The sequence below is a fragment of the Penaeus monodon genome, chromosome 9 (genome assembly GCF_015228065.2).
Source record: "Penaeus monodon isolate SGIC_2016 chromosome 9, NSTDA_Pmon_1, whole genome shotgun sequence".
In the NCBI taxonomy this organism is placed as follows: domain Eukaryota; kingdom Metazoa; phylum Arthropoda; class Malacostraca; order Decapoda; family Penaeidae; genus Penaeus; species Penaeus monodon.
In genome coordinates this window covers 37,065,232-37,082,321 of record NC_051394.1, presented here as the reverse complement: position 1 = coordinate 37,082,321, position 17,090 = coordinate 37,065,232, and the positions used below count along the sequence as shown (strand labels likewise).

General features: G+C 39.4%; 1 protein-coding gene across 1 annotated transcript; it reads right to left on the bottom strand.

Moving 5' to 3' along the window:
• Positions 1 to 6,240: 6,240 nt before the first annotated feature.
• LOC119577139 (V-type proton ATPase 16 kDa proteolipid subunit-like) lies at positions 6,241 to 9,475 on the bottom strand (the record flags this gene model as incomplete). Its single annotated transcript, XM_037924838.1, is given in 3 exon segments — positions 6,241 to 8,193; positions 8,980 to 9,133; positions 9,411 to 9,475. Coding segments are annotated over 3 exon segments (282 nt in total), but the record flags the coding sequence as incomplete, so codon positions are not given.
• Between the last annotated feature and the right edge of the window lie 7,615 nt (positions 9,476 to 17,090).

Genomic DNA, 17,090 nt, shown 5'->3' with positions numbered 1-17,090 from the left:
TAAAGGGAAAATGGTGAAAAGGACAGTAGGAGGGATATTGTTTTTGGGGGTGGGGGAAAACAAAAGAGCAAATATGGGGGTGAGGTATAAAAGGGGAGGGACGGAATGGAAAAGAGAAGGGGAAAAAAAGGGGAGGATGGGGGAAAGGGGAAGGGATGGAGGGTTCCATGCGAGTGGAGAAAGGAGTAGGTAAGTGGAGATGAAGTAAGTAAGAATGGGGTTGTGGGTATTTATTTTTAGTGGGGGGGAAAATTTGGTGGAATCGAACATAGCATCGGAGAGAGAGAAGGGCACGCGTCGAGATAGAGATGGTAGCCTGATTCAGTGTACAGGTCTAATGGGAAGGAGCAAAAAAGGCCCTAGTGCAAAGCGAAGCCCACAGTGATGGATGTATAAGAGGGAAAGGAGAGAAGTTGAGGCAGAGGAGAGATATGGCATCCATAATAAAGAGTGGAGAGGATCAAAGTAACATGAAGATGAAGGAGATTTTTTGGACTGAGCCCCATAAATTGGGATGGGTTTTTTAAGTTTCGAAGCGGCGGAGAGTTTTTTCTTTAATGGTAGAATAGGTCTCGCCGGGGACATTTTTGAGTCAAAAATGACCCCTGGGAAATTTTGCCAGAGGAACGGATGGAGGGGTGAATAAGAAGAGGGGGGTGGGGGGACTACAGTGAGCGAAAAAAGAGGAGAAAGATTTAGAGGTAGAAAAGGGAAGCCATGGTTTGTGGCCCGGAAGATACTGAGAGATTGCGATTGAAGAAATTGGTAGAGATTTGGTTGGATGTGTCAGAGGATAGAGGGTTTAAAACTCATCAACATATAGTGAGCCCGGGCCCGGGGGTAAAACTGAGACAAAAATTAACAGAAAAAGGGAATAAAGGGTACTGACACACTGCCTTGTGGGACACCTTCGATTTGGGGAAAAGAAAGATGATGTGGCAGAGGCGTTTTTTGCCCCTGGAAAGGCTTTGGGGGGGAAGGATTTATAAAGACACCCATGTTTCCACTTTCCCCTAGAGAGGACAATTTTTGGAGAAGAAAGGTACCCCCAGCGTACATTGCTTTTTTAGAAAAAAAAAAATAGCTAGTAGGATCATGGGTCCCAGAGTAATATGCTAAAAATGAGCAAGGGGGTCAGTTGTTTTGGCCCAAACCCAAATTTGGGGAAGGAGAGAGAAGATTGTAGTTTCAAGATACCACATTAAGCGGAAGTTACCTTCGCTCTAATATTTGCACAAGCAGCTTTTAGGCGTTTGGGGCGATAGTTTGAAAAAGGGTACCCGTTTTATTGGGTTTAGGAAGGGAAGGATAAGAGCTTCTCCCCAAATTTAAAAAGGAAAATTTTCCGATGTCATATGGGGTTTGAAAATTTTTTAAAGGGAAGGATAAGGGGAAGATGGGAGTGCCGGGCATAGGGTAGTGAATCCCGTCGGGGCCTCATGAGGTACGGCCGTTTGTAGGGCAGTAATGATTCAGAGGAAGAAAATGGGGCTTATGGGGACCACAGAGGATGGGGTGAGGTAAGGGGGGTAGTCCTCTGGGGGTTTCTTAATGGAAAGAAGTGTGGAGAAAGGTGAGAACCCACTGACCTGGCGAAATAATCCCCCATTCATTAGCGACTTGGAGGGATCAAAATGGGGTATTTCGAATATGGAGGACAGGGGCGGGATGGGGGGGAATTTGCCTTATTTTAGGGAATTCGGCGCCAAACTTTTAAATGATTAGAGGATGAAATTTGATAAAAACAAATTCCCCAGCTATTTGTTTTACTTTTCCCGGATGTACGACGGAGATAGGAGATGTTTTTTTAAAGGAGTAAGGGCTGTTTAGTTGATTTGGAAGTACCTTCTTGTAGCGGTAACTGTTCAGGCTGCATTTTTAAGCAAGTGTTTAGTGCAATCAGAATTCCCCCATGGAACACTTTTGGAGGTATTGGTCTTGGGGTTTTGAGGGATAGCGATGTGCACCTTAAGACGTTTTTGTGAAATACTTATCATTTCTGAAAGGAGGTGGGGGAGGGGAGGGGTAGAATAGCAGAGGGGAAAGTGAAAGATGCCAGTCGCTCTATCAAAGCACCAGCGGGGGAGTTGGGGGGGTAGTATGAAGTAGGAAAGGAGAATGGAAAGTGGCACTATAGGAAAGTGGTCTAAAATGACCAGGGGGAAATTAAATGAAAAAGGGGAGCAAGAGAGAGGTCAATGCATGAAAAAATTTCGTGCGGTAAAATTTTTGGGGGGGGATTAATTTAAAAAAAGGGGAGGGGGGGGGTCGGGGGGGGTTGTGAAAACCCCATTGGGGCCAGTTAAATAAAAATGGGAAAATGGGAATTTGGGGTTTTTAATTTTAAAAAAAACAAAGTTTGGGGGGGAAAGGGAGAATAATGAAAACAAAAAAGATGAAGGAAGGGTTTTTGGGGGGGGGGTTTTTAAAGGGGGTTGGGAAAAGGGTTTTTTTAGAATATGGTGGGGAAAGGGGGGGAAGGGGGGAAAGAAATTGGGGGTTTTTTAAAAAGGCCGAAGTAAAAAAAAGGGTTTGGGAAAAGGTTGGGGTCATTGGGGGGGAAAAAATTTTTAAGGGAATTATCTTTTTGAATGAGGTTGGTTGGGGGTTTTTGAGGGAAAAGGGGGGGGGGGGGGTGGGGTTGGGGGGGAAAGGGGGGGGGTGGGTTTACTAGGAGGGGTTTAAGAAGGGTTTGGGGGGGGTATTTGAATGGGTTGGGTTTTCCCAAAGGAGGGGAAATTTTTGAATGGGAGGGGTTTTGGGGGGTTGGGGGGGGGGGGTTTTGGGGGGGGGGGAGGGGATTTGGGGGAGGGGGGGAAGAGGGGAGGGATGGTAAGAGAGGGGGGGGGGGGTTTTATTTGGAGGGGAGGCAAATTTTTTGGAAATTAATTTTAAGGGGTTTTTAGGGTTTTTTTGGGGGGTTTTTTGGGGGAAAAATTTTTTGGGGGGGGGGGGAAAGAGGGGGGTTAAAATAGGAGAAAAAAAGGGGGAGGGATTGGTGAGGGGAAAAGGGGGGGAAGTTTTGGGGTTTAAAGGGGGAGGGGGGAGGGGGTGTTGGGGGGGTAGTGGTATTTAATTTTGGAGGAAAAGGTTTTATTTAGGTGGAAAAATTTATAATAGGGGGGGGGGGGGAAAAAGGGGGGGATGTAGGGGGGTGGGGTTTTGGGGGGAAGAGGGTACTGGGTTTAAAGGGGTGGGCCACGCACCTTTTTGCTGGCTTTGTGTTGGCCAAGGGGGAAATTTTCCCAGACTAAAGGGGGGGGGGTTAAAAACTAGGGGAATTGGCCCAAAGTGGGGTTTTCAGGGGGGTTGGGGGGGGAGGGGGTTTTTTGGGCACGGTTTGGGAAAGGCAATTGGGGGGTTTTTAAAAAACATTTTTGGGAAGGGGGGATTTTTTGGGGGGAAAAGGGGGGAATTTCCCCCAAAAATTTTTTTGGGGGGGGGGAAAGGAATTTTTTTGGTTTTTTTTCCCCCTACCCCGGGGGAAAGGGTACTTGCAGATGGGGTTTTTAAAAAAGGAAGAGACTTTCCCGGTTTATTTGGGGTTTTGGGAAAAGGAAAGGGGGTCAGAAAAGGGGGGGTGGGAGGGATCAAAAAAAAAAAGGTTTGGGGGGGCTGAAGAGGGTTTAAAAGGGGTAGGGGGGAGGGGGGGGGGAAAAAAAGGGGGTTAAAGGGGGGGGGGTGTGTTTGGGGGGGGTTTAAGGGGAAAATTTTTTTGGGGGTGGGGTGGGATGTTAGGTTTTGGGGGGGTTTTTGAAGTTGAAGGGGAGGTGAAAGTTCCGGGGTTTGGTAAATGTAGGTTTTGTGGAAGGGGGGTAGTTATTAGGCGGGCCGGGCAAAGGGAGTTGGGAAAGGGGGGTTAAAGTTGGGGGTTTTTTTTTGGGGGGGCCCCTTTAATAGTATAAGATTACGGCCATGGTTCCGGTTTTTGGGGGTAAAAAGTCCCCCCCTATCCCCCTTAGGGAAGGGCTAAAACTAAAAGGGGAAAAAGTGAGGCCCCACCCCGGGGGGAAAATACCTTATTTTAGCAGGGGTTCCCCCCCCTTGGGGGGGGATGCAGGGGTTTTAAAGAAAAAAAGGGGGAAAGGAAAAAAAAAGCCCTGAAAAAGTTTAAGGGGGATAATTTTGGGGGAATCCCCTTTTTGGGCCCCCCCTTAAGCCCCCCGAAAAAAGGGAAGGGGTTGGGGGGAAAAGGGGAAAAAAAAAAATTTTTTAAAGGGGGTTTGGGGGGGGGGTTTTTTTAAACCCCAAAATAATTTACATTTTTAAAAAAAATACTTTGGGTTATTAATAAAAAATCAAAAATTTTTTTTTTTAAATAAATTTTTAAAAATTTTTAATTAAAAATAAAAAAATTTTTTTTTATTATAAAATATTAAAAATTTTAAATATAATTGATTTTTAAATTAGAAAGTTTATTCCCACCAAAATTTTTTCCTTTTCCTTCTACTTTTATCACCATAATAAATTGTGTTTTTTTTTTCCCCTTTTATTCTAAAATAAAGGGTTAAAGGTTTTAAAAAAGTTTGGATTATGGGGCCCCAAAGGGTGTTTTTACCTTAAAGGGTTTGATTTTTTTTTTCCCCCGCAGATTTTAAATAAATACATTTTTCGGGACCTTTTTTAAGGATATATCACGTATATCAAATGGGAATGGGGTTTGGAAGAAAATTTAAGAAAAAAAACAATAGGTTAAAAAATTTGGCAGTTTTAATTACTTTTAAATCATTTTCTATTTTTAAATTTATTTTATTGCTATAATTTTTTTTTTTCAATAAAAACAAAATAAAATTTAAAAAAAAAAAACTTTGGTGGTAAAAAGAAATCACCCCTTTTTCCCCAAAAATTTATTTCCTAAGGTGTTACCCAAAATCTGGTTAAGGAAAAATAAAAAAAGGTTAAATCGTTATTTTAATTTTAAGACAAACCCGTCTCCTAATGTTGTTTACCTTTATTTGATATTATTTTAATGTCCTTTTCAAAAGGGCCAAAAAAATTTTGAAATCTTACATGTGTGTTGCCTTGCACATGAGAGTACTGGTATTAGACAGGGACATATATCTATAACCTGCAGAGAACAGTCAAACTAGAGGCAGACAGCCGTGTCTGACATTCATTCAGTCAAGGGCAAGGGCACTGGGTTGGTTGGTTTCAGTTTCATAAAATACCTGCAGATATTTCCCCATATCCATAACATGGGTGCATTATGTATTACTAAGAACAATGAAATGTATTCCATCTGTTCCCAGGTCCATTTGTAAGATATGGGTCCCTTTGCTTCCTTGCTTGCTCTCTAGCCCTTGTCACTCAATAATAGTAATAAGTAGCTCATTACTAATTTAGACTCAACCATAATATTGGCTAATAAATTTAATTGTGAATGACTTTGAAGAATAGTTTGTAGGTAGAGTAAGAATATTAAAGGAATTTTGGGTAAGACTGGGCAAGTAGATCACCTTGAAGTAACTGATAGCTCATGAAAAAGACAATGCAAGATTTTCACTTCAGAATTAACCAAACTTTAAATGAGTCACAAGCACGATGCAAGTATCAAGCTTTTCATCATGTATTAACCCATTGTGCCAGCATGGCATGAGAGATGTCCACTGCAAGTTTAGTTGTGTTTATACAAATATGGTTCCACAAATGCTTGGCCATGAATTTTACTAGTCCCACCTATCCCACAGTATCATTTTTCTTGATTTTCGGAAATTTGTTTACTTTTTATTGCTAGTAGTATGTTAATATAATGTCAATATTATTCATCAATAGCACTGGAAAATAAAATTCTGAAAATCCAAGGAATTGGGAAATCAGGTAAGGTCACTTAGAGCCTACTATCTAAACCTTTGGTGGCTGAGAACTTATGAGCCATTTGTGTTCAACAAAATTCACAAAAAAGTAGTAGACAGCACATGTATTCATGGTCAATGGATTTAAGTGTTAAGTTCAACTGAAAAGGTATAGATGCATATTAATACTGAAATGTACTCAAGACAACAACTGTTATCACTTTAAATTGATTTTTTCTCCTACTAAACTTTCACTTTTAAATAAAACTTTTCTTCTAATTTGTCGCATTGACAATTAGTGCACAGCATAACAAATTTTAAGATGAAAATCTCTTTGAGAATCTCTATTGGTCAGTTCCAAAATATACATACTCATCTTTAGAAAGAAGGAATATTTAACATTTAGTATGTAAAATATTTGATCAATGAATGGTGAAATAAAACAGTATTTGACATGTAATTTACTGGAACAACTTTTACACCAATCTAGACCTAATATACTGTACATACATACACACCATCTTAATATTGACTTATGCACTGATTAAAACATTTACACTTGGACAAAACTTGGTAATTGGGAAGGACAAGCCAGACTGATGACCTCTCTCGAAAAAACATGTCTTTTAAACGTTCAGACACTAAATTGAGTATTGGCTACATGGAATCACAAACATCCATTAGGGTGGGGGTAATAAGGGAAAAGAAGAAAAGAACCTAAAATGGTGTCCTTCGTTTACTAACCAGATAATAGTGCGTGAAATTAAGCCACTTAAATTCTTAGTACTGATTAGTCTTTGATTCTATATACTAGAGACTCGAGAGAATCTTATAATGACATAAATCCTCACAATTTCACACATACATTACATCTATCTTTAAGGGAAGTGGAACCTAAAACCTACTCAACAAAACAATAGGTTTTACATACTTGGCAAAGGACTGGAATGTTCACTATTTGAAGACGCAGGCTTCAAAACCTACAGCATCAATAAATATCCTAAATGCTTAATTGTGCTTTATAAATAGTTCCAATCTTTTGTTTTACTACAACCACATGCGTATTTCTCTTTTTCTTACAGATTTAACCAGGCAAGATTTAATGACAGACTTTTTAAGCCATGATATGTGAATATAAACCCCTTAGTAGCCAAGACATTTCTTCACCTTGATTGTACATGGTGGCCAAAAATAAACGAACATAAAAACTATGACCTCTCTTTTTATTGCAATATGCAGCATGTCACTTCCCCTAAAATAACATAATCTGAATATCTACAAAAGACTTTGATAATATATCTGAAGATAAATATTATACATATTAACAACCTCGTAAAAAACAATTACAACTAAAATCACTTCCTAACTTGGATAATCCCATACATGATGACACGCAGAAATACTGAAGCATTAACTATATTAACAAATGTTCGGGTTTCCAATACCAATATTTCTTTTCTGCTAGATGCATTATTCTAGCAATGCATTCTATGGTGTGTTCAAAAAGCATCAAGCTTTATTATCCTAAATGAAAAGGTTGGTTGGTCTTCTCTAGTCACAACCTCTTTTTAAGATAATCCAATAGTTTCCTTACATAATCTTGTCTTTATTCAATGGCAAAATGGTCATGAAACCATTTCCTAAACTTGTAAAACTTCCTGCTTCCTTTATGCTTCCCTACCTTAAATGACGGACACCAACTGCACACTCCTTTAACATGTGGTTGATACACTGATTAGTCAACCAAGGTTTCCGCACAAGGCCTCTCTTTTTGTGTGTGTGTCTGTCTGTCTTTGGCAATTTTGGAATTCTCATTTAATTAATTTAAAGGTTTTGTTATTACCCAAGTTCTAGAATTACTGCTTATTTATAAACAATGCATTCATTACAGGAAGGTAAACAATAAATATCTAATTACATAATCTATGTTTGCAGATCAACACTTCACCCGTAACCAATGCAGTTCTTGCCATACAACATTTCCTTACACTGTGTTTGCCAGCAAGTTACATGGTGCTAGCAAATACTCAGTATAAGACTACTGGACTGTAAATCTAAATTTTGTACCTCATTACAAAACTTTCCTGTCTCTCTAGCAGTATTCAGAAAATGAACAGTAATTTCTTCAGGTAAGATATTCCAGCAATGGTTTCCCCTTCCCCCCAGTTGATAAAACAAAGATTATGCCAAATGATCAGCTAGCACCACTGTAACACAAACCCGCCACAATGTACGAAAGTTCTCTTTTCAAATCAATCTTGGTATTCCCATTCCAGGCAGGTCTAGGTAGGTGGGCATGCCAGGAGTATGACACTGCCTTTGTAAAATATCCTTGCGTTTAAGACGATGAAGTCTTGGTGTACAGGTAGATAGCCACAATAAGACCGTACAGACCCAGTACCTGGAAAGGGAAGGGAATTATTAATGTATTTATATAAGAGGGTAGAGGGGCTATATATCGTATTACTAGTGGAAAAATATTAATAAAATTTTGGAAATTAATCAGATATAAAACAAATTTACAAGCAACTTGTATTTCCTCATATTATGCCATAGTTGTGACTTACTTTTTTTTTTTTTTTTTTTTTTTTTTAATAAAAAATGAAAAAAAATAAAGGGGTGCATTATGTATGGTCCATACAGCAACACCAAATGGACATTTACACTGGAGTGCTGACAGATTACTTTATGCTATGCCTTAGTAACACCATATAATAGAAAAATATTCTTGTCATCCAAAAAATAAATTTAAGTTCAGTCTCTGCCTCGCTCTCTCTCTGAGGACAATAATATAAACAATATCAAATGGATTTTCTGGGCTAAATATACATTTAAGAAAATTATGATTATCATGATGCATTAGATGTTGGTCTAATGACTAAGACAGGTTTCACTGATTTTGTGTGTGTGTGTGTGTGGGGGGGGGGGGGATGCGAATAAATTACTCATAAGTTTTGTTCCAATTACTGGAGAGAGAGAGAGAAAAAAACAAACAAACAAGTATTTGCTTCTTACAAATCACTTTTCCACACTTATTCAAAGTAAGGTTGACATATAAAAATCTTGCACACCAGTCTGTATTATAACATTTTCATCTTGATTTCTCTCTTTTAAATTTCTAAAAATTCATTCCAAAATCTTCATATTTCAAACCACCACCCTTTACAGTGTCCCTTCTACAACTTACCTCAGCGAAAATAAGGATGAGGATCATGCCTACAAACAGTCGTGGCTGTTGTGCAGTTCCCCTCACACCTGCATCACCGACAATGCCAATGGCAAATCCTGCAGCCAGACCAGACAGGCCAACACTCAATCCAGCTCCAAGGTGGACAAATCCTCTGTAAAGGCAACTCCCATTAGTGGATTTAGACAGTACACTTCAAAGAATTTCTATGGAGACATCCAAACTTTTGACATCACTGCATCTTGAACTAGTTAATACCTATGGACATCAAGTGAAATTGAATTGAAAAAGCAATGATCAACATAAATGTAAAAATCAATCAAGGGTAGAAAGGCAAGAGGCCACACGAATCTAATATTTGACATTGAGATGTGGTTAACCTCATCTCCAAGGTATTATATGACTGACTATCTTGCAAGAACAGCACTTACTGGTACAAGGTGTAGCCTTTGCTGGCAGCATCAAGCTTTCCAGCAATGAGCACAGCCACCACAAGTCCATAAATAGCAATGATACCAGCCATGACAACTGGGATGATGCATTTCATGATCAGCTCTGGTCGCATGACGGACATAGCCGCAATGCCCACACCGGACTTTGCTGTGCCATAAGCAGCTCCCAGGGCTAGAAAGAGAGGAAGTTACTTTCGAGACTTTTCAAACAAAAAGATTTTTAAAAATCCTAGAGTCAAGGCATTAATCAGTGACCACTTACTACATACAATACTTGAGGGTTATATGTACTCAAGTTACAGTGATGGTTCAAACTGACCATGTCATGACATACATGCCTTCATGAAAAAATCTGGCTGTGGATCAGGGCGATATGAATGACTCACTACAATTGCACCAAACTCTTGGAAGGTGATTAAACTCAGTGGGGATTAAGAAAAGGGGTCTTGCATTACTTCTATTGGTAAACTAGTGTGGGGAAAAAAAGACACTTATTATTGCAATGAGTTGTACACCACCTAGAGAGATGCTTTGAAGTCTGGCAAGGAAAAGTCTATTACCATCTGGATACAGCATATAAAATGACAAATGTAGACACTGGAAAATGATGGAGGAGGAGGAGAAGACTCGTGTAGAAAGGAAATTACAAGATTGCAAAGGGGAGGCAAAGAGTTCTGACACTGCAATGCATGAGTGTTTGTGCCGTTGAGAGTGGCCACTCAAGTAAGCCTAATACCTGGAAGTTGGGCCACACATGGCAAAACATTTAATGAAGGTTTGTCAAACAATTGGTCTCAGACCCCCTTTAGATGTGCATATTCTCATTTACTTAACCCATTTCTGACGGGTGGCATGTATGCACATGCCATGGCATGGCGGGACTATCTGCCGGGGGTATGTATGTACATGCCATGAGTTGTTTTTTGTTAAAATCACGGCAAAATATTATTGTTCTGCCACTGAAAGTGTGATTACGTCGTTTTTAACACTTATTTTTACTATGAGAAAAAAAAAAAAAAAAAAAAAAAAAAAAGCAACAAACCAACGATTACAACTCCATGATGCTGCACACTGCTTATTTTATTCAGACTACAGACTGAATAATGATCAAGTATGGAGTCTATATAACAACAAAAATACCCTTTGTCTCGATTTATCAGGAAGTATGACAAGTAGAGACTTTATAAAATAGTGAAAACTGAAAATACAATATATCTTCGTAGTATTACGAAGAAACGGCATGGGATGCTGGTATTTGGCATGAGTGGTTGCGCATGCTAGGGTGACGATATAAGCCCCCTGGCAGCAAGGCCCGGGCCACTATGAATACTACCCGTCGGGAAAGGTTAATAAAAAGGTTCCCTACTAATTAGACGATTATGTAAATACTTTGGTTAAAGTTAAGTTTGTGTGCCTTGTAACTTGTTAGAAAATCAAAATTCAATATAAAAAAAGAAACTCTTGGAAATGTGAAATTAGGTGAGATAATTAGGTCTACTTATTACCTCCTTGGTGGCTGAGCACTTGTGGAGTCATTGATGTTCAGGGACATTTCATAAAATAATACTACAGTGAACACTACATTTTTCATGACTGAGCAGACCATGAAAAGATTAAATAATACTTATGTTATGATAGTCCTAAAGAATAAGAGCCCAACTAGGCATCACAAACAAATGGCAAAAGGGAAGCCAACAATCCCTTACCAGAGTCAACACTGAGGATCTGTACCCATGCCTCCATATACTTCCTAACCCCCCCCTCCCCAATACTTTCCAACACTCCTGACTATGGTTAAAAGTTCCTCCATAGCTAGGTACTTACATAAATATAGATGTAAATGACATGTTATACCAACATTAGAATTTGATGCTTTAATCAAAACACATCAATCAGAAATCATTTGTGAAATTATTAGCTCTCCTTGACACCAATTTGTCAATTACTGACAATAACTTGATTGAATCTTAGTTTTACTATGGAGCTCCAACCAATTTCAGGGAAGAAAATTCGCATACGTTAACCCAGACTCTGGGGTGTGATTCCCCGAGTCACTTTTCAGAAATAAAAGAGTGGCACAGAATAATCAAAAATACTATATACAAGTTTTCTAAATTACCAAACTAAACATGAGTAATAACTATCAGCTGATTAGAATGGTGAATCAGGACACCCCAAAGTTTAAGCCAGTTGCCAGTTTTTCCTTTCACAAGACTGGATGCATTACCAGCGTACAACTTACCACTAAGGTTCTCATTTACTAAATATTAGCCAAATCTTTCTCATGCTAACAAAACAGAAAATAAGGGTCTCCTTTTCTATATAAAACCTATACTGGAAATTCTTGTTATTCTTTCTCTACATGGACCTGAAAGAGGCAGCACATAAGAGTACCCATTATCCCATGTAGGGTTCTCTATTTATATTCTTAATTCCTATGATCCAGATGACATGACCATCATGTGAAAAAATTTGGCTTGAGGGGCGGGTGACATGTACATACCGCCATGGGAAAGTCTGGCTGTAGGCGAGGGGGATGCGAACTTACCGTCATGAACATTTTGGCTGAAGGCTAGGTGATGGGAAAGACCTGCCATGAGTGCGCAACCTCTTGGAGGGTGATTAGACTCATTTGGCATTTAGAAAAGGGGCTTTGTATTATTTCCATCAAGAAATGATTGTGGAATGTTATGTCTCTGAACCATACTGGAAGAACTGGATCCAAGAAGGACGCCATTTTCATGCTCAGCATCCTATTCCTACACTGTGACTGGCGGCACAGGTTGTCTTATGGAATATTGAATATTATTTATTTTTAAAAATTACACAAATAACAAAATGTTTTTTATTGTTATCATTGCTAAATATTCTTATGCATAAAAAGAGGCATTTTGGGCCATGAAGCAACTGGATCCAATGGGTTAAAATCATACTTGTAAAACATACTTTATTATAGAAAAGTTCATACAAAATAGAAATGCAAATTTCACATTCTGAAATAAGGTGTAATCATACACACAACAAACAGGCATGGAGGGGGTGACTTGGCGTGCGAAAGAGGCAACGGGAGAGAGGGTCAGACTATGCAGAAGTAGATAGGAGAGGATCATCACCTTTGACATCAACTATCTTGTCTTAATATCAACCAAGTTTCTAGTGAAGCAATCAGGGGTGGTAGAGGTGAATCTGTGAGGATCATTCATCCCATACGATGTCGTTTAAAAGTCTGCTTCCTTCTAGCTTTTGCTTTTAAATCCTCAATTCTTGATTGAGTACAAATAATGGGATAAAGTTGCCAGCTAGTCCATAATACCCCAGAATACTAAGTGATACTGTATTTCTAATTTCTTACAGCTGAACAGACTACTTCCAAGAGTAATGTATGTATGCATCAAACTCCCAGGTAGACACATTATCTATCATAGAGGTGGAGGTCAGTAAATTACACCTATCATGCTTAATTTTGCTCATTTTCCTACGAAATGAGCATCTTGAATGTTCACAAACAGCTAAAAAAAAATTCTTGGAAAAAAAAAGGAAAGGACTGGAAAAGAAAACCATAACACTCATCATTCTTAATCCTGTTCAGTATTTTCATCTCATTCTAGTGTCAAATATGTAGATGCTTAGCTTTGCGTGTGTTGAGTTAGTCAGGCCCCACCCCCCACACCCAACCCTAGAGAGAGAGAGAGAGAGAGAGAGAGAGAAAGAGAGAAAGAGAGAGAGAGAGAGAAGAGAGAGAGAGAGAGAAAAGAGAGAGAGGAGAAAGAGAGAGAGAGAGAAAAAGAGAGAGAGAGAAAAAGAGAATGAGAGAGAAGAAATGAAAAAGAGAGAGAGAGAGAAAAAGAGAATGAGAGAGAAAAAGAGAATGAGAGAGAAAAAGAGAATGAGAGAGAAAAGAGAAAAGAGAAAAAGAGAAAAGTTAATGAATGACAAGGATAATAGGCAAACTAAGAACGAAATGAAGACAGTACTAAGTTCAATTTAAACTTGACACGGATATATATACTTGGGCTACATCTAAGAACTGTGAATTACCAGTTTATTACTTTGCAGATTGGAAATTTGCAGCACGTGTATGAAATATTGAAAGTTCAGGCAAAACAATGGGGACTGTACATAGTATATTACATTGCTAGATTGGATTCAAGCCATTTGTGAATGTGCAAAATATTCTATTTGTTTTTTAAGCAAATAAATAGGCTATAAATAATGCTTAAAATTTAATGATTGCTACCAAATTGAGAATGTCAATTTATAAATCTAATTTTTCGCAATAAATAGGTAATGTTTTTTTTAGCTCTGGAGTTTCAGTAACGTATACAACACAAATAATTGACAATGACACTTTTATGTATTCATCATGACATTCTGGCTTGTTCCATTCCAGTCAGGATAGCTGGACCAACTTTGGGTTGAACTCTATGCTCTCCAAGCAAGCATGTACATAATCAAACACCCAGCCAGATACATTAAATGAACAATCAATCAAACAAACAAACACACACACACACACACACACACAGAGTACCTTTTTCTATCGAGTCATCTTTCACTTATTTTTAGACAAATTAGATCTCAATAGTTACTTATTCATGACTCTTTCTATCAATATACTGCAATGAGCCTTGGTGGACATTTTCTACCCTATAAAATATTTCATAATTGCTACCAAGCCAAAATTTTTTTTTTTGTAAACTATTGAAAATTGATGGAAAGATTAATGTAACCAAGAGCAATGCATGGAGAATAAAAAATAGAGTAAGAAGAAATACAGGTAAATCTGCAGTGGCCTTATATTTACCAGGAAATGAAAATAGGCCCTGCATAGCACCGATATGAGACTAAGTCGTCATCCATGTTACCTTGCAAGGACCAAAACAAATGTGACGTGTAACTCCTTACTGTGACCTATGAAGTAGTCCATGTATTACTACATGTGAGAATGATTATGCTTGTGAGAATGACTATTTTGTAATAACCAGTGTCTGCTTTCCCAAATTCATATATTTAATGAATTCATTTAGTTTTATTATACTTTTTTTCCATGTTTTGGTAATTATCAACACTATTTTGTACAATAACCTTCTGTGCATGTGCGTTTTGCCACAAGATTTGACAGGCTGTGCGACGCCATTCGCTGAGAAAGGTTTCATTTTAAGTGTGTTACATCGATTCCAGGTCATTTTTAAAGCCCTTTTGTGGATATACAGAACAAATAAACATTAGTATCTATCATAGCCTGATATTTGAACCCACCAAGTGCCCCAAATGTCAAAATACGTGATTAGAAGCCACGCAATTGGGACCATAGACAGAAGCAAAGAAAGTTTGGTTTTGCTATATAAAAGTATGTGGTTTTACCCTGGAGGTAAAGGGGGCAAGCCCCCAAGCTAGGGAATATATAGGTTCTATTTTCTTATAGCCACAGGGGTCCAGGGGGTGTAGCCCCCTGGCTAGGTGTATATTACCATGAGGGTCAAGGGGGCAGAGCCCCCCTAGCTAGGGAATATATAGATTGTAGTATACAAATCCCACAGAGGATCTGGATTACGTGGAATCCTTTAGATTTTTTTACTGTATGATGGGTTTGGTTCCTACAAAATTTTTTCAAAAATTGGGGTGTCAGTCTGTAGACTTCCAAAGATGGTGGGGACTCTGTAGTTTTATTATCCTAATTTTAAGCATTTTTGTGCTTGTTTTACATATTTCTGTTCTATTCCTATTTCATCCTGCTTTACCCCATACTTTCCTTGATCTACTTCATGCCCTCCCCTGCTATCAGGACTTATCAAACCACGACAAGATTGTCGGCTGGAGGATGCGACAGAAATGATCATCAGATTTCTTCTCACCACACGAGAACAAATCTGATGATATAGATAATGTCAGGGAAGACCCGACTGTCATAGTCGGGAAATTAACCAATTTTTATTACTGATAATACACTATAATTGATTCTGGGTAATTCTTCATAGTATGGATGCACTTGCCAGAGACAAAGTCCTCAACTCCCCTTCTCAAACTTTATTCAACAATCTAAATTCCCATGACTGGGTGTGCCTGAACGTGAGGGGAGGGTTGATAGGGGGCTTTGTTCTCCAACACTTCAGGACAAACACGGTCTTCACCTTGGTACGTACAGCAAGATAAGAGCGGAAACTCGGGAGCACCGTGTGGACTTAGGCTGCTAGCGGAGCTTTTGGTGATCTTTTTCCTTCATGTTACTGTTCCTGTCTGCACATTTTTTTTTACTGTACTGATGACAACTTTTTTCCTCTACAAGAATACCATTTTTAATTTGCCCTAGCTTAGTGCATCTGTAAAGATTAAGTTAATACGGTTTGTGGAAGTCGATAAATCCACAAACCTTGAAATACTTGATTAGGAGATTAACAAAAATAGTAAAACAAAAAGCCATAATCATCAATAATTCCAGATTGATACTTCATCCCAAATGGTTGCACATGCAACCATCAGTCATCATCAATCACAAACAAGGCGGGCAAGTACGAGAACCAGGAGTTTCCACTGCCTCAGGCGAACCCCGGGTGGAAGCCAAACAAAAAGATGAGATGGCAGAGAGCAAAGAGAACAAGAACATAAAAGCAAAGACACAAGAGTAACAATAACAACAAAAGTACATATTGGATCAAAATGTCTTGTTTAAGGTATGTTTTAGACAGATATAGTAAAATTCTGGCGTTTTAACTTTTAAGAGGAAATAGTGGGGAAAAAAGTACAATAAAGAAAGGGGAAAAACATGAATGTATTGGGAAAAAACAATTGCTGGGGGCGTTCTTCACATGGGGAAAAAATGAAAAAATCTTTAAAATAAAATGTACCGCAACATTTACCGCGAAAAGGGATTACAAACCTTCTACAAAGGCCCCAAACCCAAAAAAGGCCAAAAAAAGGAGTCAGAGACTCATATCCTGGGGCCGAAGAGAAACCCCCCCAACCCATCGGAACACCCCCTATTATCCTCGCATTTTCACCTTACCCTCCCTCCCAGAATGAAAAACACCCACAGGGCCCTACCGACCCATCCTCCTTCCGCCCCCAACCCCCTTCGGGCCCTTTTCTTTGGCCCAGAATCCGGGAAAAGACCCGTCTCCCCTTTGCCCCGATCCCCCCTCACACCAACCCTCGGGCTCGACGTCCCTCGTTTTTCATCCCCCTGCACCATGGCCCCCCGTGGCCCCCATGCCCGAAAAAGGGGAGTAACGGTGCACTGCCATTTCGTCCTTTGTTCGAAGTCTCGCGAGGAGGAGAGGAGGCGATAAAAGGTCCGGGAGATGGAGCGTGTGTCTCGGGCCCGACGAGGGAAGTGGGAACTCGGGGGACGTTTGGGCCCGGCCTCCTTTCCCCTTTCTGTCGCGACACTATTGGGCCCAGGGCCTTTCGCTCTCTCGCCCCCGGCCAATCGCGCCCCGATACAAACTTTGACGCCCCATATCGATAAAAGGCTCTGGGCTGTCCCTCGGGAAAATACCCTTGGGCGGACTCGTATGGGCTGAAAAGGTCAAAACTAGCAACTACACACAAAACCAACTTTAAAGTAAATTTTGACAAGAAGGTCAAGGGTCGGGATGAATGGGACAATAGTAATTTATTATTATCTTCTCAATGATTTTGCTTGCCACAAGGGGGAATTCC